Below are 25,932 nucleotides of genomic sequence, written 5' to 3' on the forward strand. Positions count from 1 at the left end.
TTGGGCGTGTTGGATGACAGCACCTCCAGGTCAAGGTGTCTCTGTGTGGCCTGGAGGATGAGATGCCAGCTGGTGCAGAATGTGGCAGGGTGTCACTTGCCATCTCAAAAGCCCTGCAGGTGTTGGGCCCTTGTATATCACTCACGCCATCCCTCCCTGACAGTTCCTGGGGGCCAGGGCGGGATCCTGGACTCTATTCCCTGCCTTCCCCACCCCTTCCAGGCCTATCCGTCCCCTCCAGCTTTTCCAGGGGAGGGGAGGGTTGGGATAATTTAGGGTCATGTCCACATTAATTTAGCTGATTATTTGGCATGGGCTGGGAAATTGCTGTTCAGTTTGCACCTAACACCCCTCAACAGAGGGTGGTTAGAGCATAGGCCTGGGCTCATGGCTGCTGGAACCCTTCTCCTGCTCTGCCTTTGTCATCGTCTGTATGGCAGCGCCTCCTAGAGAGCCAGGCTCAGGGCCCAGTGAGAGACGTCCCTGCCGTGGAGACAAGAACGACAGTGTGAGAAAGAAAGGACTGTCATCCCCATTCACTGATGGGGAACGGACACACAGAGACCAAATGACTTGCTCAGGGTCCCACAGGGAGTCTGTGATAGAGCTGGGAATTGAACCCAGGTCCCCTGAGGCCCAGTCAAGTGTCTTCATTGCAAGCCTGCTTCTCCGTCCCGGAGGCCCTGTACTGCTTCATGTGCCTCAATTTCCCCCTCTAGGCTAGGCGCCTGAGCCCCCACCGTGCTGTTGTGAGGCACCAGGGAGGGCAGAGTGCTGATGCTGTTGTTGCTGCTCTGAGTCATTAGGGGTCCTCTCTCACTTCCACGCAGGTCTCCGCTCACAGTGACGTAAACAAGATGACAAACACCAACCTGGCCGTGGTTTTCGGCCCAAACCTGCTGTGGGATAAGGATGTAGCCATCACCCTCAAGGCCATCAACCCCATCAACACCTTTACCAAGTTCCTGCTGGACTACCAGGGGGAGGTGTTCCAGGACATGGAGGCCTGAGCCGGGGCCGTCCACACTAGCACACTGTGCCCACCTTCCCTCTCCCTCTTCCTGTCTTGTTGGAGCCATGGCCAGGAGCCTCCAGCACAGAGGGTCCATTGGAGCTGCTGAGCTGAGTGAGGGCTGTGGGAGTGAGTGAGCAGGCAACCATTTGCCAGAGGTGGGGGAGGGGAGCTGGTCTCCCCATTCCTGGGAGTGGAGTCTTGTCCCCATGGCCATTCTGTGCAGCTCATCCCTGGCCATGCTGCTCTACTGGGGGCCATTCCCTCCTTCCTTCCCCTCACAGGTTTCTTTCTGCCCTCCTCTCCTCCCCTCAGCAGCCCCTCTTCTGTGCAACTCCCCAAGATCCCAGCTCATTCCTCCTGCCTGCATCACCTGGGCAAGACTTGGCTCGAGTTGTGTGGCAGGAGGCTCCCTGTGCCAGCCCCTTCTCTCAGGAGCTGAGTGCAGTGTCCTGGCTCCCTGCCCCCACCCAGAGCACATCAGGTAAGCCTTGTGCATCAGGTGTTGTGAGGACAGCACCAGCTGCTCCTGGGCTAACACCAACCCTGCCCTTGGCTCGCAGCAGGTGTGTGAAGGAGAAACTAACTCTCCGGGGGCTGGGCCATTGGGCCCTGCCAGAGACTCTGTGACTGAGGGGAGTTGGCTTAGCCCCTCCCCTTGCTGACACTACTACCCCGGAGAGCTAGTAATGCCTCTCCAAGGGGCGCTAGCACCCACTGCAGGTGCTGTTCACCTTCAATAACAGGGCTGTGGTGGGCATGGGGTGTATGGCGTGTGGTAGCCCATGACTACTCAGATCTGGCTCTGATGGTCCCCTTGACTTTGTCCCCGGCTCCTGGTGGGAGGGTTTCACTCCAGACACGGCCTCAGTGGGCATGCGCTGCCTGGGGATGCGGGGTCCCCTTTGTAATGCTCTGTGATCAGTGAGCTTGTTGGAATCATGCCAGGGGCAAGTGCCCTGGTGGCACTTGACTCCCCACTGCCAAACCCCACAATTGACACTTCCCTTCCTCATGGCTGCAGCACAGGCACACTCCTGGGTCCCCTGTTGGTCTGCTGGCCAGCCCCTGACCCCGGCTGGTGAGTGGAATTTTTTCCAGCAAAAATGTAAGTCAGAATGTAGCCTGAAGGGAAGGGCCTGTGCACTGAGGCCAAACGTTAGCCAGTGTGCGAGGCCTGGATCACAGGAACCTGCCCAGGTGCTGAGCTCTCATGTGCCAAAGCCGCTAGGGCAGAACTGTGCCATGCAGCATTCCCCTAGCCTTTCAGGGGAGCTGCTTTGATGCACCCCTTATGTGCTAGGCGGCTAGGGAGGGAGCTGGCTCTTTACAGGCCAGGCTCAGGAACAAAGCAGGCCAGATCCCCTCCTGAGGCAATTGCACTGCAGTCACTGCCTCAGGGTTGATTTTAGTGCGGGGGGATCCCCTCTGCCTCTGCCACATGCTAAAGTAACAGGGAGCTAGCGTTTCCTGGCCTTGGCCTGTGAGAGAGGAGCTTCCACGCTTGAGTGAGACTCTCCGTTTCTAGCCTCACTCCCCAAGACCCATAATTCTCGTGCACTGCTCCCCCAGGCCAGTCCTGGTCCCAGCTGCACCACAGCAGTGGGAAAACATTGGGACCAAGCAGAGCTTGTTTTATAAAGTGGCAGTTGATCTGCTTTTAATAGGATTTTAACCTGCCCTAGAAACCGACCAAAGGCTGATACCCTGATTTAAAAATATGTCAAACTGCTGATGAGCATCAACAGCAGGAAGGGGGTCTCCTTTGCGAGGCCCAGGAGCAGGGACCTAGAACTGTCAGGCCTGCAGTGCAGCCCAGGCCCAGTTCGGCAGCTCTAGCTATTGCCGATTGATTGACTGCTCTTGGGATGACCCACAAAAGGGTGAGATGGGCAAGTGGAGGAGCAGAGAATTCTGAGGAGGGCTGGAGAACAGGCTGTGCACAGCTTGGAGCCACCCATCCCACCCCGGCTACTGAGTGAATCTCTCTCTGGGAGGCTGCAGGGCCCATGGTGGGGAGGGACCAGGCCTGGAGCTGGACGTGCCGCTGTGTGAGTTGAATTTCTGGGACGTGAATGCCCTTTGCTGTGTATAAGTCCATAGTGATGGTTTGGGTGGGTCACAGAGGGCTTCTAGTTCACCTTGACTTCTGCTAGATCCAGCATGGAGGATAGATCTGCCATGGAGGTTCTTGGGAAAGCTGGAGGGACTCAGTGCTCCTATTGAGGTCAGGGGTGGGGCAGTGTAGGAAGAGCCCTACACTTGCCCCATGTTAGGCCATGCTTAGTAGGACACTCTGGAAAGGGGTGTTGTCTGCGTGATCCCATATCACAGCTTCTGTCTCCCCACTCTAAAGGGAGCATCCCCTCCTGCATGTATTTCAGAGTGAAGCTAAGCTGGGTTTGCTGACGTTATCTGGGCCACAGCTAAATGTTTCTTGGCTTCGCTGTCCCCAGAGGAAAGGAAAAGCCTGCTGGCCTCCTTGGGAACAGCTAGAATCTTAAGGCCAGTAGCCCAGAACAGAAATTCCTCATGGGCTGGGGCACAAGGACCTGGCTGCAGGCTCAGCTGCTGCTGCCTGCAGTGAGTTCCAGCTGGGAGCACTGAATCCTGATCTGCTCAGTGTTGAAAAAAGCGGGGCTGGGCAGCCCAGGGGCAGGGGCAGGCTGAGGTTGCACTTGGGGAAGGTATTTCCTTAGCCTCCCAGAGACACTTTAACAAAAAACATTCTATGTAGTTAAAACTCCTGAGTTTATGGGCTTTCCTACTGAGTGTCACGGGATAACCTGCTGCAAATCTCTGTGCTAGGGGATAACCCTGCTCCTGGGGCAGAGCCCTGCATAGGCAAGGGAGTCGACTTGGAGAAAAGGCAGGCTCTTGGTACTGCAGATGGTGGGAATGGGCTTGCAAGGTCTTGGGAGCACTCCAGTGTAAATATTCCCATTCCTTTACCCACCCCTTACCTGGTCCCTCAGCGCTGCCAAGAGGCCTGGAACAGGCACAGCAGTGCTGGCTACTTTGTTTCTGCAATTTATGCTTTGGGATGCCTTTTATGAAGATACTACTCTTGTGGCTTGTGTGTGAAGCTGTGGCCTGGGCCTGACTGCAGCCCTTGGCTCCCCACGCCAGGTGGCAGGTGGGCAACCGAGTCCACGTCTCTGCCAACTCAGGACTGAATTGCCTTCCTAGTCTATCTGCCTCCTTGGGTGTACGGCCTGAGGCAGAGCAGGGAGGGAGGCAGCATGCAGGTAGCTGGAGTGACTAGAGGACCAGCCTCGGCCCAAGAGACTAGGCTCTAGTCCTTGCTGCCTGTAAGAGGTGGTTGGTGGCAGGTTAGGGACCCATGGTTACTCTGTGTATTTGTCTCCCATAATGTGTCTTCTTCCTGGGTACAGCCACCCAAGAGCCCCTTCCCCAGCGTGGCTTCCATATTAAATATTGGCCACAGTGGCCCTTTGAGGGTGACATGTTTTGTCTCCTCTTTGTGCCCTGCTCTGCAGCACCCAATTTCCCTCCTCCCCTCATTCCAGTGGTGTCTGAGCAGCCTGGCTGCACTCCACAACTGGCCCCAGCTGTCAGCCCTCTGTCCGTCTCTTCTGGAACCAGAGCCTTTGGGTGATGCAGATGAGGGCAAGGTCAATTTGATGCCTTATGGTAACCCCTCTGCTGACTCAGCAGAGACCTCTGAGGGCCAGACTAGCCCCTGGTTGCTCTTTCAAGCAGTGGTGCTCTAGAGCAATTTACAGCTTTGCTTTTTGTTGCTGGTGTTTCCTGCCTTCTCTCCAGTTGATGATCAGCAGGCACAGGGCTGGGGTTTTTACTGTGACATTAATTCACATCCATGTTTATTTCCTTCTACACTGCACCAATCTTGTATTTCACAGTTTGCACTTTTTGTATTTCAATAAAAACCAAAACTCAGCCCCAGAGCATGGTGTATTTCTCCGAGCTACAGCCTCTGGGGCTGATCTACAAGAGAAAGCAGAATGGCTGGTTACTCACCCAGCTACAACTGAGCAGAGGGCAGAGCTGTGCATGGTACATCGTCCTTGTGCCTCTCCATGGAGTGTACGCACACTTACGGACAGCACCTCTTCCCAGACTCAATGGGGAGGAGCCATCTGCTAGGCCACTTGGTGCTAGATCCACAAAGGGGATTCTCGCACTGCACTGCACTACCTAACTTTAGGCACCCTACTGCCTCCTGAAATCCCAAAGTCCAGGTTAGGCGCCAGATTCCCTATGTTGTGCAGTGGGAGTTTGGTGCCTAAGAACAGGATTCACAAGAGCCAGAGGGCCGTGCAGAGAACTGCCTAAACTAGCCAGTAGGGATTATCCAGGAGACAGGTGGGGCCTCAAAAGGTAGTTCTGTGCCTTCCTCCACTTGGGTCTCAGGGCTGGGCCCCCTTTCCTGGTGATGGAGCTAATCTGCCTTAAGCACTCTTACCCAAAATAGTGCTGCTGCAGCCCCCCCAGCTGCACCACTGGCCCTCAGGCCCACTCCTTTTCTGGACAGGTACATCCCCCATGCTGGAGAGGTCAGCTGACGGTGTGCCCCACGTTCACTTTGGATCCAGCCCTGAAAGGCCAGGACAGTAAGCTCTGTGCTTTTCACAGACATAGTTTGCTATAAGCACAAAGGCTCCAGGGCCTGCCCCCATTTCAGGCTGGTTGAGGGGCTGCCCCTCCAGGCAGTGCTAGAAGACAGAAGTGGCAATGGCACAGGAATCTTAATGACTGTCATGAGGGGTTGATTACTAGCTACGCCCACTAAGTTCTTCCCTTACCCCTAAAGAACTAGACCAGAATAACTGAGCACATGGACAGGGTGCTTCTACCACCTGTGTGGCTACTCTTTTGCTCCAGTGCTTAGTAACCAACCCCCCAAGCTGATCATTACAATTTCAGAGGGAAGGATCTTTGCTCCTGAGCTGGCAGGTCAGACAGGAGCTAGGACAGCAGCAAATTTATTAAAGCTAATGTTAAAATTATATAATATACAAGTTACCGGGTATAGTGCTTAGCTTATCCAAAAATACAAAGTTTGGTTTAAAAGTCAGAAGATACAGATAGTGCAGAATCTGAAACAACCCAAATTTAGGCGAATAAATTAGCAATACAGTTTAGATATTAACATCCAAATATTGGGGTACACTCATGAAAAGTTATCCAGAGAGTTGGTTGTAGAAAGCAAATATAGCAATCAGTGTAGATTATCCCTCAGTAATTGAGCATGTAGGAGACTGTATCCCTCAGTAAATACAGGCCAGCGGAGAAGAATTTCAGTTACTCTCCAATTTTGCTTCTCAGTAGCGCTCCGGCTCCTTTCTCCTGGTACTGCTGATGTCTGGTGATGTGTTCCCTCAACCACCTGCGGGCTTCTGACATTACTACATTAATTCCCACACCAGAGCAAGGGGAAGAATCTTCTTAACAGCCCTCTTTGCTGAGTTGTTTGAAGGGAGTGAGACATTCTGCACAGGGTAGGAACTGAGTACCTGGGAGGGTTTGGGGTCAGGGACATGCAGCTGAAGTCCGGTGAATGGGCACCTGAGGTTGTTGTCTGTGCTTCTTCACCCTCTGCTGCTTGAGCTGCCCTGGCCAGCCTATGGAAACAGCTGTGTAGACAGGCAGTGCATTGGCCAGGCTTGGAGTCACAATACAAAGGCACCTTTCTTGTAGGTGGCAACTCTGGCCTCCAGGCTGGATCTCAGGGCCAGCAGCAGGCCATGATGTAGAACAGACACCTGACCTGTAAGGGAAGGGGGAGATGGGGGCTGAAGCAGTGTCACCTTCCCAACACGAGTCAGACGTCTACAAGGCCGACGCTATTATCCAGGGGACCTTTGGCTTATGCCCACTCAGTTCTCTCCTTTAGCACGCTGCACGGGACAGAAAACCCCAGCCTTGGCCCTCCATTGTGGATGCAAACTCCCAGTTGGCTGATACACGGGAGCTCAGGATGAGCCTCTTGAAGGGCCATAGGAATACAGCTCTTGTAAGGACTCAGAGCGGAACCCACCCTCCACACTCCTTCCACCTGCAGAAGGGGCCTGACCCACAGAGGGCCCTGTTCCACACCCAAAGTCCTACATCTCTACTGCCCCCAGGAGCACTCACACCTGCTACACTTGTCAAGGCTGCTGAAGGGGTTGTACCCCTGGTGTTTCCATTGATGTAGAAGGCAACTGTCCTGTCAGTGAGATTCAGCCCCCCCCCAAACTGGCTTCTCCCAGAAGGGCTCCATGTAGGGCCAGCTGCACACTATGCGCTAGCACAGCCTCTTGGAGGTGAGGCCCCAGTTCTTGTGAGCTGGCCTGGCCTGTTACATTGCAGCCTGTCAACTGGAACACGACTTCCTGGCCTGCTGGGCCCCTGTTCCGGTCACTGGGTCTCCTGGGCAGAGCATGACAAACAAACACTACAGTACTCTTCATTGGCCCTTACAAACAGCTGTAGACAGTCTGTGCCCTGAAGAGCTTGCAATCAAAATACACCAGCCAGTGGGGGAGGGATAGAACACAAGCAGAGTGAGCAATATGCTGGTAATGAACAGCACACTAGAGCCATGACTAGTTTGTGGGGTTTTTGGTGTGTGTCGGGGGGGTAGGTTTACTCTGGCAGGGGGAGGGGGGAATTGAGGAAATCAGCCTAACTTGGAAGGGATGGGGACAAGGCTCAAGTCAGATGTAGTGTGAATTTAAGGTGAGGAGACTGAGGGATGTGGGGGGGTTGGAACAAACAGCCCCTCAACATGAGGCAGGCAGCCAAAGTCCAGTCAGAACTGTAGAAAGTTCTGGGAATGTTCAAAGTTTCCTGCTGTGGCTGCTTCTGCCCCTACTACCTGGAGGCTCCTCTTTGCAGCCCACATTGGTGGGGAGGCGGCAGCACCACCTAGAGCCCACTGCCTCCCTCTGGGGGTCTCTGTACCAGGGGAAGCCCCGTAGGTTTCATCACGTTGTGTGGTGCTTGAGCAGAACAGGAGAGAATCTGCCCAAAGCACTGAATGGGGCCTCACGTTTTTCAAATACCATTTGGGCTCCTGGCCATTCCTGCAGGTGGTGCACCTCCACATTTCTTTGGGGATATGTTGGTTATTGGGGCATTAGCTGGGCTAGGACCTTCAAAGCAGAGATACCCACGTCGGGGCTGTTAGCACCAAACAGTGTGCTGATGAACCTTGTATTTCAACCTGTGCTTGTCAGACTCCCAGCAGGGAGAAACATGAGCTTTCTCCCCCTGGTATGCCTATGGAGCAATCTCCACAGCGATGTAGAACAACACCCTCAAGGCTATGCTGTTTGGCACACCATGAATGCAATTGCCAGCTTTGCTCTGATGGCAGGATCTGGGATGCTGGTGGTGATAGAGGAAGCAGGCTAAATGCAGCTGGATTTTCTACTCCCAGCTGAAACTTGAAGTAGTGCCAGTCAAGCTTTTGTTTATGGAGAAGTCACAGCTAGAGAAGCAAGATAACATCTTTGTGCCTATACCCAGCCTGGGAATTCATTATTCAAGTGTAAGCATGCCGCTATGAGGGCTTTATAAGAGTTAGGGCCTCTCTTCTAAGCAGCCCTTTGTCCTCTTCTAGCTCTAGATTTCTGTTCACCTATTCTACCCTGAGTTGTGCAACATGGGATGAAGCTGGCACCAGGACAATGTTTCTGTTCACGCTGGCTGAATGAACAGTGCAGTCTGCACAAGACAGGATGCTGTGTCATTGCACAAACAAGGAAACAAGGAACAGCATCCAATACATGATCCACAAAAATTATCTGCGGATATCCACAGATATCCATGGATTTGCAGGGCTCTACACTGGGGGCCAGGGTGAGGCTCCGAGGCATTCCCACCCCCCCAACCTTGGTCAGGGAGAGCCGAGTGGGCAGCTGTAGGGAGCCCACATGAAGTCACGGATCCTCCACCTGCCCTCGGCCAGGTGAGGAGCCTGGGGGGCGGGGACACAGTCAGGGGCTGCTCTCAGACACACCCCCACCCCTGCGAGCAGGTGGAGGATCTGCGTGGCTCCCTGGCTGGGCTCCACACTGGCCTGGCTGGGGGGGGGGGGGGGGGGAAAGAGGGACCTATAGAGTTGCCCGGGGCTGGCTGCTTGGGCCCCTCGGCCAGGGCAGGTGGAGGGTCCACCACGGCTCCCCACCCAGCTCTTACCGTGGCTGGGCTGCGGCTCCAAGCCGCCCCTCTCCCTGGCTGGAGCTGAGCTGGCAAGAGCTGCACTGACAGCTGTGAGGAGCATGAGGCCCAAGCAACCCCCGGCCCCGTGTCCCTGCCTCCCAGGCCTCCTGCCCAGGGCAGGTGGAGTATCCGTGCCGGTTCCTCTAAGCTGCCCGCCAGGCTCTTACATCCGCGCTGCTAACCCCAGAAATGGTCCACGGATATAAAGCAGATACCCATGGATTTGCAGGGCTCTATCCATAACTTTCCTCATTGCAGCCCATTACACATTCCAAACTAGCAGCTTGTAGGCATTAACCCTGCTCCTTCCTGCAGCTGTACCGACCGCTGCAGGTAAAATCTGGCTGTTGGAAGGGGAAGCCATAAGGGTGGGAATGTCCCAGCATCGGAACCTGCAGAGTAATTCACAGAAGAATTGGATCAGCATGGCAAACAGGTCAGAGTTGCTTACATAAAAGATTTATTGGAAATTCTTTGAATACATGAAGTGCCTTGGAGACTATTTCCAAAACAATGCAATTTAGTACCCTGCACCCAAAGCATTTGTAGGTCATCCGCTATGTACAAACTGCCTTGACATAGTACAGGCCTGAGCAGATGGCTATTAAAATTATGACAATATTCATCATTAAACAAATTCTACAGCAGGCCACAGCATCAGTAGCTAGGTCCCTCTTGCAGAACTGCTTTGGGCCAATCATTTCTAATGCATTGATTAGACAGAGCTGAGCGCCTAGATTTTGGAATGGAGGTGTCAAAACTCTCAGGATTGCCCAGGAATAAGCACATCTCTCATCCCAAGAGAAACCCTTTATTGCTGTGGCTATCCAGCTATACCCTATCAACCCAGGTGGGCAGATTTCCACTGGGTAGCATTAAACAAACATGGTTGCTACACAGAAGTTCTGCCTTGTGAGATGCAGGAGCTGCGATCTTGTAAAAGTCACATGAAAATGACTAAGCACAGACACTAGGCCCTGGAGGCTTTCCAGACAGAAACAGGAATGATGGCTTGCCTTCTGTGGATACCACAGCAGTTCAGCGTGAAGAAGAGGAGGAACTACAGAGTCAATGCTGCCTAGGGAAAGATCACCACCAGGAAGGTCTATTCTATTCTTCCTAGCAGGCACAATGCATGCCAGTAGTTTACTAACCTCTACAAATAACTTGACAGGAGAGCTCACCCAGGCATAGCCTGCAAGTTAAAGGTCAGAGTGCCAGAGTATGTCCACATGCAACTTACTACAAGACTCGGGAGCATGACCAGCTGATTGGGGATGGGGGCGAAAATCACGAGATCTGGGTTATATTGCTGACTCTGCCATTTACTCACTGTGTGACCCTGGACAAATCACCTGACCCCATGTCTAGTTTCCACAGCTGTACTGTGGAGATGCAGCTTACTTACCTCCTCATAGGCAGGTTGTAGGGAGTATTCGTCAAGTGCTTTGAAGCCCCCTAAGTCAGTGTTATTGACAGGGATAGTCGGATTTTCACCTCCAGCATTTCCAATTACACTTCACTGGGAGGCCTTTTAGCACTGGTGCAGACAAGTGAAGAGATTGGATTACTCCTTGCAAAACAAGGATTGATTCTTTTGATATGGGAGTTAGTTGGATTGGGTGGGTGGCCTGGGAGAGGGGAGTTTGCTGCTTCAAGTAGTTATAATACCCCTACCTGGTGCTTTAGAGCATAAACTAAAACACTGCCACTGATCATGCACAGCAAACACCTGTCAACTCAAGGGCTGGGAAAGCAAAAGAACATATTACCATATTGGGAATCAGTTCAGGTCCTGTGCTCAATTCCTTGCTCTTGCAGCAGCACAGGGCAGAGGGCGGCAGAGGCCACGGGGTAACCCAAGGCCTAGTGTCATTCGCTAGCAACCCTCCTTTTCAACCTCAGGAATTGTGCTGAGCTCTGGAGAAAGCCACATCCAGCCTTTTTTGAGCAGAAGCTAGTTACTCCACCAGTAGTAAGGAAACTAGCAAGGATCCTCAGAGTACAGAGAACTCCCACCACTCTATAGAAATATCGTCCGTGGATAGCAAGGGGGACTTGCAGGAGTCTCTTCAGTTACTCAGCCCAGTTACAGGCGGCTGAAGGGTGGAGAAAGTTGCACAAGCCCTACTCTGAGTTCCTGCTTAGTGCCATTACACAGCTTCTCCCTTCCTCACGTGAGACAAAAGGATACACAACAACCAGATCAAACACAGAGCACTGCCAGCCACTCACTACTTCATGACTAGCTCATTACAAAAATAAACTTTTAGCTAATCATAAGCCAGCTGATTAAAAAGAGTACCATCAACTTTCCAAAAGTGTGCTTCTGTGAACAAGCTGCCTCTGGAATGGCTGAGGAACAGAACAAGTCCATTTCCCAAGCCTATCAGAATGGAGCGCTTCACCAAGTCCCTGCCACTCTGCTGCACCAACACATGCGTGTTCTTATATCAATGCCCAGCCTGGATGTCATGGAAGAAAGTCCCCAGAACAGAACACTGTATTAGAGTAAATAAGTGTCTCTGAAAATAAATATCTTGGATTTTCCCTACCAAAGGCAGACTATTGTCATGGGACAGAGCTCCATGGCACAACAGCTGTCTGCAGTGACAGGACAGAATGACCTGCACTTGTATGTGAAAACATAACTTTTTTTAATATAGGTTTCTTTAAAAGCAATAAATATTTCCTGTTTCTTATATATTAACCATAAAGCAGCAAGGTTTGCAGGGAAAAGGGACTAAGACTCCTAATTACATAACCCTGGAGAAATAGCATTCCTATTTATATTTACAACTGCATTTCAAGAGCCGTGACTACAAATTTAACATACTCGCAAGGTGCCACTTGCAGGTGCACCAGTACAATCACATTCTGGGACCTTAGCATTGTGGTTTCCATACACTCAAGAAAATGTGGAAAGCCCTTCCGCATAGCTTCTGTAGTTGTACATCTGTGATTCGGGCAGACAGGCCCAGCACAAGGCACCAGAGAGAAAGTCTGTGCAAAGCCCCAGTTCCTTGGGAGCAGACAGTGAAGACATCTATAGGTGTCGCACAGTACAGTGCATGAGGTGGAAGTCTGCCTCATCCCCTTGTGCTCTGCAGTCCATGCACTCACTGAAGACAGGATGAAATGCCCCATTTCTAAGAGCTGAGGTCCTGCACTCAAGCCAGCTGAGTCTGCCACTGCACAGATCCTTTGTTCTGAGCCAAGGCTGTCTATACTCCAGTGCAATTGCAGATGCAGGGAAAAGATGGTCTGTGCCCCAGAAGCTACATCTTGAGGAATTGTGATGCAAGAGGCTTTGCAGGGAGCATTTCTGGCAGCTTTCCATAAAACCCCTCCATACACAGAACGAAGACTGAAGGGGAACTGGGTTACTAACAACAAAGCTTGATTTCTTTTGTCCCTATTGTAGTGTCATAGATAAGTACTCAAATGCCAGTAGGAAACGGGGTCCAAAACTATCCCGGGGCCTGGCTGAGGGGAGACTGACAGCTGAATCTGTACCCAGTACTGAGGAGGTGATCTGACAAAGCCCACAAGATACGGGGGGAAAAACTGGACACAAAAGGGAGAGTGGCAGACAGACATTATGGGCTTCCTCCTCCAAGTGCTCCAGAAGGACACTGCTGCTGCAATAAGAAAACAGCTTTACTGCAAAGTCTCTACAAAGGCATCAAACTCTCTGACGTTTTTCTCATGGACTGCCAGCTTCTCCGGTAACGAGTCCTGTGAAGGCAAAGAAAAACTCAGATCAGGACTCACTCACAGAAGGTGCATCAGCCTAAGGGAAGCTATAAAACAGTGGAAACGTATATGGTAAACTCTGGCCAAAGGTCTCTGCTCTGATTTGTGCTCTTCCTCCTCATACATGAACCACTCCTAGCAGAAGCAGGATATCAGACAGGATCCAGCACGTGAACCTGAGAAGGGCAGTTTGCCCAGTTTGTTTTTTCTACAGAAGCAGCAGGTGTGCCATACCCAGGACTGTAGCAATTCTTGCACAGCTGCAGCACAATTACTTTGTCAAACTGCGTGAATAAAGTCACTCAGTTGTTAGCATTAAGCATTATGGTTTTCCCAGGTAACACCATGTTACAAAGTTGATGGGCCTGATACTGCATTCTCTCTGCAGAGGCAGCATTCAGTTCTTAGATTTGGGTTCACCTAGAGATTTGAACTATGGCACATTTGCCCCTTCAGGTAACAGGTAGCGGCACTCAGCTGGGAGATTAAACAGATGTTTCAAAGCTGCCACAGAGACTCAGTCATTTAATGGGAGGGTGAAGTAAAGGACTCGCTCACAAATGTAGCATGTGCAGTAAAAAAAGTGGCACATTTCAGGTTACTCCAATTTTAGGCTCCAGGCTAATAGGTCTCACACACCAGATAGGATGGGACAGGGCTGGAATTAAGGCAGTATGTTTTCTCCCCAGAACCTTAGAGCAGTGTTTCCCAAAGTGTGGTACGCGTACCCCTGGTGGTACGTGAAAGGGTTTCAAGGGGTACGCGGCCCGTTCACCCTGGCTGGCAAGGGGCCGGCAGCGGGCTGAGCCGGGCCAGCAGCCGGGACCCTGGGTGGCAAGGGGCTGGCAGTGGCCTGAGCGGGGCCGGCGGACAGAACCCCAGACCCGCGGCGGGCTGAGCGGCTCAGCCTGCTGCCAGTCTGGGGTTCCGTCCGCCGGCTCCTGCCAGCCGGGTCCCGGCCGCAGGCCCCACTCAGCCACAGGCCCCACTCAGGCAGCAGGGTGGCAAGGGGCCGGCAGTGGCTTGACTGGGGCCTCTTCCCCCACCCCCAAATTTATCTTCATTGGAGAAGGGGTACGCCAGTAAGACAAATGTCTCAAAAAGGGGTACGCAAGTGTTGTAGGTTTGGGAAACACTGCCTTAGAGGATGGGTTATGCTCTTCTACCAGTCCTTATCACACTGTCCAAGAAGAGTCCTGTCCTCCCAAATCACTCCTTTGCTGTGACTGGTCCTAGTTCGTATGGCCTTGAGCTTAGCAGATGCAGGAATGAGAGGGGAAGTACAAGACTATTACAGTAGGGAATAGTCTTGGACAGTGGAAGAGTCCTGCAGCTGCAATGGCTTCTGGGAAGAGGATACCTGATGCAGCACACGGATACTGTCCCACTCACATGTAGCACAAACCAACAACTCATCTAATATTCTCCATGGCAGCTGTACACATGCACTGAGAAGGAATCAGACTGAAAAGGTCTCACATCTGGTTCCTTCCAAAGGTTTCAGGTTCCGAGATGTACAGGCATGTTCAGCAGATTGACAAGGGACCCCTCTGGTAGGTGCCTCTGCTCTCTTATGGGATGTTGGCTTGTTCAGGGAGCTAGGAGGAGGAGAGCATTGTGAGAACGTATGTCCCCCAAACACCAAAATCCCGTTTTCCCATACCAGATCCTCTGCCATGGACTGAGCCCCAATGTCAATGGAGAGGCTGCTGAGCTGAGGCGGGTTCTGAAACTCGCGGTAGAACGTCCCCAAGTCCATTGGGAGAATGTCATCTTTTGAGAATGCTGGTTTCTAGAATTAAAGATACAAACATTAATCCCCATTTAGAGAGTTCTGTCAGATTTCCCCCTTCGCTCTAGTCACAGACAGAAGGCACCATCGGCTACCAACAAACAACTCAACATTACAGCAATAAATCTAAGTCAAATAATTGAACAGCAGCATATCCCTTGCCATGACCAGAATTAGTCTTTCCCTGATGACTTCATGAGCACCTAAAGCAGAATATTTCCCTACAATCTGTCTCTGCTTTAGGCATATGGGACACACGGAAAACCCAAAAACCTGAACCCAGGCCATGGTGGATAAAGGGAGGAGGAAATAATTTCCCAAGTTGTGGGTTTACAAATGTCAATGTCTTTACCATTTTTAAGGATGCCCAGAGACCCTGTCCTTGATATGGGAACACAATGAGCCCTTGTTTGGAGAAATTCATCTATTTTAATTCAGCATCACACCAACAGCTGCAGCCCACCCCAGATACAGGGGCTCTGTGAAAGTGCTAGCCTGGGCTGATAAAGTACTGCATGGACTTACAAAGTCAACCATGACAAAGTCGTCATGTGTGTTCCCGCTGCTGCTGCCACTGGAGCCCTCTGAGTGCAAGCTGCCCTGTAGAGGAGACTCAACATCTGGGGAGTCAGGAGGATTCACCTGCCCAAGAAACCAGAGTCCATCAGTTTCAGATCCTGTCACTGAGCCCATCTGTGTGTTGTGCCAGCATGGGAAGAAGCACAATGACAGTTACAAGGGCATGCAGACTAAGCACAGACTAGCAGGGGCTCTAAACCTGTAGTTGTTTCCATCTCTGGAAAGCCCAGACTCAGGCATAGAGGATGTTATTAGAGACCAAGCTGATGCAAGTAGCTAGTTCTTTGGTCAGAAGTGCCTGCAAAGCTAAGACCAGGAAGGATACATCTGTATTGCATGATTCAAACTTGACATGCAAGATGGCTCAGGGGGGTTGGGGGGGATTCTTACCATGGGGTCATTATCCTCCAGCTCAACATTCTTGGGAGCAAACATGGCGAAAGGAATGTCCAAGCTGGCCATGGTCACCTGGAGAGATTCAATGGGTAGAACCTCAACACTTCAGTCAGATTCTCTGCATATGCAGCATGCCCCATCCCATTGCAAGGCTGTATGTCAGGATCTGAAACTGCCCCACCAAAGTCACACTGGCAACTTGACTGGAACCCAAGGGCTACACTTCGAGGGCATAACGTCGGAGAGACTGCAGCCAACATCCCCTTTAATACACAGGTGTAGCCCGCAGAGCCTACAGGGCCCAGCGTACAGTAAAGCACCACATACAGAGACCTGCAGTCCTTGCTGAAGTCTGGCCTCCTGTTTCCTCTGGCTGCCCTGGTGATGCAGTGCCTGGCCCCCACTGTCCAGCAATGGAAAAGAGTAACAGTGGCATGAGGAAAAGTGCATCATGAGTCCACCTCAGAACAATCACTGCAAGTTACCTGATTAATGGGTTTGTTGACAAAGGCCCCCACCTTCCGGACAAAGATGGTCTCCAAGAGATCGTGTGGGGAGCCACTCTTCCCTCCGCTGCTGTTTGATACGGTTTCTGTGTCCTCACTGGGGGAGAAGGGTTGATGGCTCATTGCACATAAATAAATTTAGACAAAACCACATTCTTTTGTCAAGATCCCCCTGTTTTTTTAGGTCTTCTCCTAGTGCTGGGAGGAAGGAGAGGGAGAAGCATCTCTGTTCTTGTCAGACCGTCTTCCCCTTCAGCCATCAGTATGCAATAGAGCAGTGGTCTCCAACCTTTTTATGCCCAAGATCACTGTTTGAATTTAAAGGCAACCCAAGATCTACCCTGCCTCTTCCCCGAGGCCCTGCCCCTTCCCCAAAGACCCACCCCACTCACTCCATCCTCCCTCTCTCCGTCATTCGCTCTCCCCCACCCTCACTTACTTTCTCCGGGCTGGGGTAGGGGGTTGCAGTTTGGGCTGGGGTGTGGACTCTGGGCTGGGGCTGAGGGGTTCACAGTGTGGGAGGGGGCTCTGGGCTGAGCCTGGGGCAGGGGATGGGGTGCAGGAGGGGGGTGAGGGATGCAAGCTCTGGGAGGGAGTTGGGGTGCAGGAGGGGGCTCTGGGCTGGGGCAAGGGGTTGGGGTGCAGGAGGGGATACAGGGTGCTGGCTCTGGGAGGGGGGTCAGGGCTGGGGCAGGGGGTTGGGGTGCAGGATGGGGTACAGGGTGCTGGCTCTGGGAGGGGGGTCAGGGCTCATGTAGAGTGTTGGGGTGCAGGAGGGGGTATGGGGTGCTGGATCCAGGAGGGGGGTCAGGGCTCATGTAGAGTGTTGGGGTGCAGGAGGGGGTATGGGGTGCTGGATCCAGGAGGGGGCTCAGGGCTTGGATGCGGCCTCCCGCCGGGCAGCACATACCTCCGGCGGCTCTTGGTTGGCGGCGCAGCGAGACTAAGGCAGGCTCCCTGCTTACCCTGGCCCCACGCCACTCCTGGAAATGGCCAATGTGCCTCTGCAGCCCGTGGGAGGGGTGGGCGGCACATGGCTCCATGCAGCTCCCCGTTCCCAGCCAATGGGAGCTATGGGGGCGGTGCTTGCAGGCAGGAGCAGCATGCGGAGGGAGACCCCTGCCCTCCGTGCTCCTGGGGCTGCGGGGCACACTGGCCACTTCCAGGAGTGGTGTGGGGCCTGGACAGCCCCGCTGGACCACCAGAGATCACAATTGACTGGGAAATCCTCTAGGATCGACCAGTCGATGGCGATGGACCAGTTGGTGACCACTGCAATAGAGACTGCAAGGCTGTGGAGCAGCTTTCTGCTTGGCTCTGCGAGGGAACCACCCCCCATCAGTAGGGCAGAAAACCTCAGCCAGTCCTGAGGAAAGGCTGTTCAGAAGAGCTGTGTGGGAAATGGCAAGGAAGCTCGAGCAGCTCTTGCCAATCACTATCACTCTTTCAGGAACACAGAATTCTTGGATATCTTCCCTGTCAGGAGACAGGGTCGGGAATCTGAACCCCATGCTCCTTCCCAGGCCCCATGGAGCCAGAGTAGTCCAATATCACAGCAGCCAGTGCTAATCTGGTTAATTTTCACTGGGTGGCTACTAATTATAGTCTCAAAACCTGATTTTCAGAAGTATTCAGCAGCTCTAAGGATCTGGTCCTCAGTCGCCTGGCAGGCGTTAGCCATTTGATAACGACTGGTTAGTCAAGGAGCACAGGCCAGTGCATTAGTGCTACTATAACATAAATAGGAGTTTTTTATTGAGTAGAAAACCTAGTTGGTTAAGATGTTTTCTATGGCAATTGTCCCATAGCCACGAAACAAGATGCAACCACGGGGGACAAAGAGATCTGGAAAAACAAACAGGAAGCTCTAACTGGCTGAGAGGGAGGTTAGGATTTCAGGCAATTTGGAGTTTAAAGTTGCATTGTTTCCTGTTAGACAAGGAGTCTTGCCCCCAAGGTTTCTTGATATAACAGTTAAATAGCTGTTTTCTATTACTGATGCTTTACGACAATTCAAATGAAGCCTTTTTGGGAGGGTAAAATTACTGTTGAAGCCACCTCAACTTGCTGTTCATGGATCAGACAAATGAGCCAGAAGTAGTGTTTTGGTATTGAAATGACAAGACCTTTGTTTGAGGCGTCCTTCAGCTTCTCTGTGCTCAGACTGAGAGCTCCCGGCTTTTTTAAGGCAGAGCAGCCAATATAGTGTTATTGATAAATGTAAAAGAACTGCCCTGCAAATGCTTAAAAGAAAAGTCAGTTTTAAATTTGATTCAACTTTATACAGTCACAGATGAACGATTAGAAGTGCTGCACCTACCTACTGGAAGGAGTAGCTGCTGAGTAGAGGGCTCCATCCAAAGGGGTGCACATTACCATCCTCTCGTGGTCAGCCTGAGTGCCATGTGCTGGCTGGCTAGGAACTGGGGGCACCCCACCCTCCTTCCCTGGAACAATCAACTAAGGTGGAAAGGAACGATCAGGTTAGCAATCTCAAGACTGATACAGCAACACACTACAGCACTAGAGTGGATTCTCTCATGCTGGGAATAAGTTCTTTTTGGCTCGCCATGGATATGCTCTGACTACACTCCTGCTAGAACATAGCAGTAACTTTCTGACAGGGAGCAAGAGAGGGGAAGTCGTGTGGGAGGGGACTTTCCCAATGAGAGAATTCATATATCACTTCCTTCCTAATTCTCTCTGATGCAGATTCAGTGCCATTTCTCCAGACTTGTCCCTGGCCTTACCTTGTTCTCAGTGCAATGTCTCCTTTCTACGCAGTGGAAAACACCTTGATTAAAGTCCCACTTCAGGTGATTCCAAGAGCATAGTAGAGCTACTTCCTGGCTTATTTGCTAGCACCATGTTTTTTTAATTACTTTAGATCCTTTGCAGCCTTGACCTAGCTGCATACAGAGGCATGCAATGGTTTTAAGGGATGTCTTAGCTGTGTGATGCTTAGTGGCTGCGGTGCAAGCCACATTCATTCTTCCAACCTCTAAGAGTACCTGATGAGGATGTGCAGCATTCAAACCACCAGCAAAGATTACTGGATACCCCATGTCAGCTGATCCAACTCCCAGGGCAGCAGGCTGATAGGAAAGACGAGAGCTGGAAAGCTAAGAAACAAGAGAAAAAATACAAAGAGGGGCAAAGAGAGAGGAGAGAGAAAGGGGAGAGGGAAAGCCCCCACAGTCTGAATAGTTATCAGCATCACTGGAGAAAGAACAGGAGATGTCACAGGGGCACAGTACATGCATGGCTCTAGGCTAGCAGAGTGCCTCAAAGATTTATATGGGAACCAACGCCAAAGGTTTGATTTAATTTACATATTTTAAAACAAATCAGCCTTGTAAACAGAAAGAGGATAAAGGTGTGGCCTTAAAACAAGCCTGGTTTGAGTGGGAGAGATAATGTAGGGAAAGCCTGCAGGACAGCTCTTGCATCACATACCGGAGAAAGGACCAGTGCAATCACTTCAAAACTCATTGAAAAGCCCATATAAACACTGGCATTTTAAAGCCACTTCCTCAGCAGGGATTCAAACTCTCAGCATACTTACTGCAAACACAGGGAGATGTAGCAGGAATGAAGGACACCCCGCACCTAATCAAAGGAAACAAACCTCGGCCACAGGACATACAGGCCCTCAATCTTGCTAGCTAAAAAGAAAACCAGCAAGCTAAGCCCCACAAGATTTCCTCCCAGTATCCCAAATCCAACCAGAAGGATGAGCATCAGGAAATGGTCCCCATCTTCAGCCACCTCTTCTCAATCTCTTGATCCTAATTAGAAACACAGCTAGTGGGATCAATAGGAATCCCATTTGTTCTTCTGACCTCAGAAGCAGCACTCTGTTAGGAGCCATGTATCACATGACATCCTCAATTGAGACAAGGTGAGTGAGGTAATATCTTTCTGTTGGTAAAAGATACACAAGCTTTCAAGCTTAAACAAAGCTCTTCTTCAGGTCTGGGAAAGGTTCTCTGCGTCACAGCTAAATACAAGGTGGAAGAGATTGTTTAGCATAAGTAATTAACACATATTCTAAGGGAATATTTCAGGAGAAGTGGCTTGATAACTCCATGTAGTCACAGGATGAAAAGGAGAGGGAAGTGGGTTACAGATTGTTGTAATAAGCCATAAATCCAGTGTTTTTTTTTGTTTGTTTTTTTTAAGACCATGATTTTTTAGAGTCTAACAAAGTTATGAATTTAAGCTCCCAGGCTCGTCTTTTGAAGGTTCTCTTTGAGGACGAGGATGGGAGGTCAGATATAGAGTGATCAGTTTGTGAAAAGTGTGCACCCACCCATGATAGGGTATTTTTGTCTTCTATCCTTTTCCTATATGAGTTCATCTGAGAGCATAGTGATTGCCTGGTTTCACCCATGTCGTTTTTATTGGGGCATTTAATGCAGTGGATGAGATATATCACATATTGTGATAGGCATGTGCAGGACCTGTGGATTTTGAAAGGTGTGTTGTAGAGGGTATTGGTCATTGTAGCAGTGGAGAAATGTCTGCCAGTTTTGCATCTGTTATGGCAGGGTCTGGTGCTGCTTTGAGTTGGTGGATCCTAGTATCTGGGAAGCTTGCTTCAGATAGTGAGGTTGGGAGGTTGTTTGAAGGCCAGAAGAGGGGGCTGGGGAAAGATTTCTTTCAGGAGGTGGTCCCCATCAAGTATGGGTTATAATTGTTTAATGATATCCCATATTGGTTCCAGTGTGGGGTGGTAGGTGACAACTAGAGGTGCGTGGTCGGAGGTTCCCCCCCACCCCATATTGAAGCAGGTTCTCTTAGGGTATTTGGGTGGCCCATTCCATGATGCAATCTATTTTTCTGGTGGAGTGTCCTTATTTGGTGAAGGTGTGTATCCTGGACTTTCTTCTCAGAGCATATTCTGTGGTATCTGAGGGCCTGGCTGTAAATAACAGATTTCTTGGTGTGTTTGGGGTGGTTACTGGATCTGTGAAGGTAAGTAGGGTGATCCAGGAGTTTCTTGTATATAGTTGTCTGTTGAAATCCATTACTGAAGCGAATCGTGGTGTCCAGAAAGTTGATGCTGGTGCGGGAGTGTTCTAGAGAGAGTTTGATAGATGGGTGGTGGTGGTAGAAATTGTGGTGGAAATCTATGACGGGTGGATCTGACACATGCCTATCAAATCTGGTGCACTAAATGCCCTAATAATAACTGTGGGGTTGAAAACAGACCCTCACTACACTCAACTGAATTCACACAGAAAAATGATAAAGACAAAAAACACCATATCACTCATGGATGAACACTTTTCACAAAACGGTCACAAAACCCGACCCCCGGGACATGAAGGGTTCTTCCACTGGTGTAGGTGCTCCACCTCCATCAACCTAGAACTGTCTACACTGGGGGTAACTCAGCTTAATTACATCACTCAGGGATGTGGATTTTTCACACCACAGGAGATGTAGCTAATGCCGATATAAGTTCCCAGTGTAGACCAGCCCTCAGTACCTTTCCCAGAGCTGAAGAGGAGCCACAAGAAGTAGCTTGAAAGCTTGTCTCTCTCACCTACAGAAGTTGGTTCAATAGAAGATATTACCTCACACACCCAGGGACCAACATGGATACAACACTGAATCCCCAAGTAAGTCAGTACTCTGAGTGCTGACATTTTTGAGGTGGGGGCCTGACAATTTAAGGCTGCCCACGGATATCAGGCTGGACTCCTTCTAGAGTCTGGGTTAAGCTGGATGGAGTGGTCTCTTCTCACAAACCAGACTGGCCCAGTTTCAAGAACTCTTATTTTGCTAGGAGTATCATCTGATGCTACTCTGACTTTCATAGGGCTTTCTGCTCCCCAGAGAGTCCCCAATCCCTCAGGGAACTCTAGGGGCCATTCCCCATTGAACTGGACCAACATTCTCTTTATTTAAAAAGTCCCTCAACTCATGCAGACATTCCTTCCCATCACTACACTGTGATTTACTGTGAGTTACAGCCAGTCCCTCTTCACCAGACACTGTCAACTTGAAATTCAATTCATTTTTAAAAGTGGAGTTAAAAGTAACCTCAGCCCTGCACCTGCCACTCAGACCCCTCTCCAGCACTGTGTGTGATTTTATAATAAAATGTTCCTATTCTATAAAAATGATTCTCTCCCCTGTTGCTGTGTGAAAGATCCAGACCTACAGGAGAAACCTACCTGACTAGTCAGGGGAGACATAGAAACTGACCACACAAAGTGCTGTGAGAAGCAAAAATAAACAAACAATAATAGAGAATAGACATTTTTCTAGTCCTCTTAGGTGTTGCTTGTAATAACCAGAGATCAAACATTTTCAGAGCGGTGGGATTTTTTCAAGTTAACAGTGTCTCAACTTTAACACTCTTGGAACAAGCGCCACGTTACAGCAGGTACAGGTTCCAGAGCCAGAGGCTGCTCACGAAAGAACGGTTCAAGCACTATCCACTGATGCCTGTTGTGTCATATGGGTAACAGATGATGGTCTCTAAGTTCCTGCAATCGGAACACGTGAGTAACAAGCAAACATCCTGACTGAGGAAGAGAACTAGGGAGTTAGGACCTAAATACCTTTTAGGATCTGAGCCCTAGACAACCACAGGTGAAATCCTGTCTCCATTGAAGCTAGTGGCCAACCTCCCATTAACTTCAGAGGGTCAGGATTTTACCCCAGATGTTTACATTGAAATGTTTCAAAGCACACTGTCAAGATGGGGCATTCAATTCATTTTTGCCCTCCAAGACCCTCTAAGTCTAAGACCTTTGCCACCCCTTCCCTTTTCTTTACTCCCTGCCAACTCCTCAAGAAGAGCTGCATAAAGCTCCTCTATAGCCTGTCAATAAGAAGCCTTGTGTCCTTGAGGTGGTCGCTGGCATCACAGGAGGTATGCTGGGCCTCCCTCCCTGCAGAGGTGAAAAATGCTGCTTCTTTCCCAAGCCCCTGCCAGCCAACAAACCACTGTGTACTTTGATAAATTAATTTCTTCTACCCACTGCAGTCAAGATCCCTTGAAACCTTGACAAGACACCCTCCCCCCTTGACCTCTCAAATTGCATGCACTGGTTGCTTCCTATAGGGCTGCTGCTCTGTGCTACGCAGCAAGTGGTTTTTAGTTTAAAGAGCACTAGAGCACCGGTTTGAACAAACAAAAAACCCTGCTATAGAAAGAATCACAGACATTGCAAACAGATCTAACCAGAATAAAAAGCCCATCCCATTTTGGGCTGACCAGCTTCTTCAGCATAAGGCAGCATCAAACAGATTTATTTCCCAATGTAAACTCAGGATAGTCAAACTTGTACCTTCCTGCATTTTTAAAGTACTATCAGGCCATAGATACTGTATGCTATTGTGAACTCACTTGATGTGAAAAGGCCAGTCCCATCATAGGGACCTTCAAGGTGTCCATCAGCACAGGAGGAGGGGTCTGAAAATGTGCCTTAGTGACAGTAAAAACACACTGTGCACATACACAGACACACAAAGGAAAACAAGGAAGGAAGAAAGAGAAAAGGACTTGAGAGAAGAACTGAAAAGAGTTGGATGAACTGAACACTAGTGAGGAGCATCTATGGCCAGAGCAGTCAGACAGTTTTATGTATGGTAAAATTCTCAGTACGGCCAGAAATTCATTTAATTTGTAAAGGCGTCAGTCTTGCAGTGAACCACTCCCCATCACAACTCCAGAGAGAATTAGACATAAAGCAACTGCCAAAATCTCCATTGCACAGCTTACTCGGACTGCTAGCCAGTTCATGAAGGCTATGCTGAAGGGTACTTAGGAACAGCTGAGACTGATTTTGATTTGAACACCATAAAAGTTGTCTATATTTTGATAGTCTCCCCTTCAGATGTAGCTAGCGTTCCAAAACCGTAAATTCTGATGGGCAGGGAACATGTCTTTGTGTGTGCCTGTGCAGCACTCAGCCCAATGGGGCCATGATCCAGGCTGATGCCTCTGGGCACTACTATGATCTAAATCATTTTTATACCAGGACACAGCAATTGGAGCAGGGCCATAAGTGGAAACTGGCAATTTGTGGCATTAAAAATTGTCTAGCAGAGGGTGCCTGATGTGAGAGGGGTGGACCATCCATGGGAATCCCTTGTCCCTCCCACTGCACCAGGTCTCCCAGCTTCCTGGCAGCACAGTTCCATTGGAATCACATTAGCGGGTACAATCCCTGAACACTTTGGTGTCCTCCACGGAAAATACAATGCAGGGTAGTCTGCATCTTTTCTGGTAAGCTCTGCAGGGCTAATGGGGGGAGGATGTATTCCGCTAATCTTGTGTTTACTCCCCCCACTACATAGATCCCTGGATAGGCCTATTTGAGGTTCAGCAGCAAAGAGAGTGGCTGAGCCTCCCTTCCACTCAGTAGGAACGTGGAATGCAGCTTTGGAGGGGGACACAGTCTGTATGTACAGGATCTAGTGCACAAACAGGTCTCAGTACATGATCTGGACTTTTAGGTGTTTATAAACACACCTCTACCTCAATATAACGCTGTCCTTGGGAGCCAAAAAATCTTACCACGTTATAGGTGAAACCGTGTTATATTGAACTTGCTTTGATCCACTGGAGTGCGCAGCCCCGCCCCCCGGAGCACTGCTTTACCGCATTATATCCAAATTTGTGTTATATCGGGTGGCATTATATCGAGATAGCGGTGTATATAAAGATGGTTTGTCTTTTTTCAATGTATGTTGTCCCCTTATAGTGCTTTTTAAAATGCTGCCTTTGGCCAGAAAGGTTGACAATTGCTTTACATCTGATCATACTCTGTACGTATATTATAAACCATGGAGCAGTGGTACCCAAGGCTGCTGTTAGTTACCAATCCTCAAAGCACTGATGATTTCATACAGCTTTTCTTGCGAGATTAGAAAGCTTCATGCCCTCTGAAAAGACACCCGGTGGCAATTTATTTAGCACCACTGTTACTATTATGTAACTAACTCTGGCTATGAGCGATTGACACAGGGACCAGTAAAAAATGTGTCATGAACATTAATATGTATGAACACCATTTATTGAAAGGCAGAGAGCATGGGGCTAAGCCTCAAACAAGTCTCTTGTATTGGTCATCTAACAACCAACAGCTTTACTCTCTCAGACTTCCCATGAGCACTCCCTGGCTGATTCAACATTGTTGGGTGAACCAGTCATCAAAATATCAGTGAGGGACAAGAGAGGCCTCCTGAGATGGATTTATTACTAGATTTTCAAATTAAATACATTTACTAATAGCTTATCAGACTGATCACCTTGAGGCAATAAGTGATCCCAAAGCAAACTCATTCACATGAGAAAAACATTCTCAAACTGCATTTCACTTTGGTCCATAGCAACACAGACACATAAAAAATGGACTTGAGATCTTAAAGTTCACCAGAGCTACTTAATTTTGCAGACAATTAGACTGAATGTTCTTGAACTTCTAAAGCTACAGGAGAACAGATAATCTGACCAAGCTTTGCTTAGAGAGCTATAGAAATTACAGACAGAAGAAAAAAAAAAAAAAGTGAAACTGGTTGAAAAAGGGGGAAGACTGCTAGAAATTTTGAAGTTGTTTCCATTTTGTAGGGTTCAAAATGGACCCATTTTCAGTTTTTTGCATTGTTTCCAGAGATATTTTAAATGAAAACAATTATGCAAATGTTTCCATTTATTGAAAACTGTGTTTGCAGTA

General features: G+C 49.9%; 2 protein-coding genes across 5 annotated transcripts in view; one reads left to right on the forward strand and one right to left on the reverse strand.

Annotated features, from left to right (window-relative positions):
* Positions 1 to 4,933, forward strand: part of ARHGAP1 (Rho GTPase activating protein 1) — a 37,102-nt gene extending 32,169 nt beyond the window's left edge. For both annotated transcript variants that reach the window (XM_045014765.1, XM_045014764.1), the window contains exon 13: positions 831 to 4,933. In XM_045014765.1, coding sequence (XP_044870700.1) covers positions 831 to 1,010 — 180 coding nt within the window. In that variant the 3' untranslated portion in view covers positions 1,011 to 4,933. The remainder of the gene's footprint in view (positions 1 to 830) is intronic.
* A 4,709-nt stretch (positions 4,934 to 9,642) lies between these two features.
* The window catches only part of ATG13 (autophagy related 13), a 48,679-nt gene continuing 32,389 nt past the window's right edge, over positions 9,643 to 25,932 (reverse strand). For 2 of the 3 annotated variants that reach the window (XM_045013573.1, XM_045013572.1), the window contains 6 exons: positions 18,555 to 18,694; positions 16,214 to 16,331; positions 15,723 to 15,800; positions 15,279 to 15,395; positions 14,625 to 14,753; positions 9,643 to 12,943 (listed from right to left, as the gene is read on the reverse strand). In XM_045013573.1, coding sequence (XP_044869508.1) covers positions 12,866 to 12,943; positions 14,625 to 14,753; positions 15,279 to 15,395; positions 15,723 to 15,800; positions 16,214 to 16,331; positions 18,555 to 18,694 — 660 coding nt within the window. In that variant the 3' untranslated portion in view covers positions 9,643 to 12,865. Of the gene's footprint in view, positions 12,944 to 14,624; positions 14,754 to 15,278; positions 15,396 to 15,722; positions 15,801 to 16,213; positions 16,332 to 18,554; positions 18,695 to 19,245; positions 19,357 to 25,932 lie in introns of all 3 variants that reach the window. The other variant, XM_045013574.1, reaches the window with a different exon arrangement.

Source organism: Mauremys mutica, chromosome 4, assembly GCF_020497125.1.
Source record: "Mauremys mutica isolate MM-2020 ecotype Southern chromosome 4, ASM2049712v1, whole genome shotgun sequence".
Taxonomy (NCBI): domain Eukaryota; kingdom Metazoa; phylum Chordata; order Testudines; family Geoemydidae; genus Mauremys; species Mauremys mutica.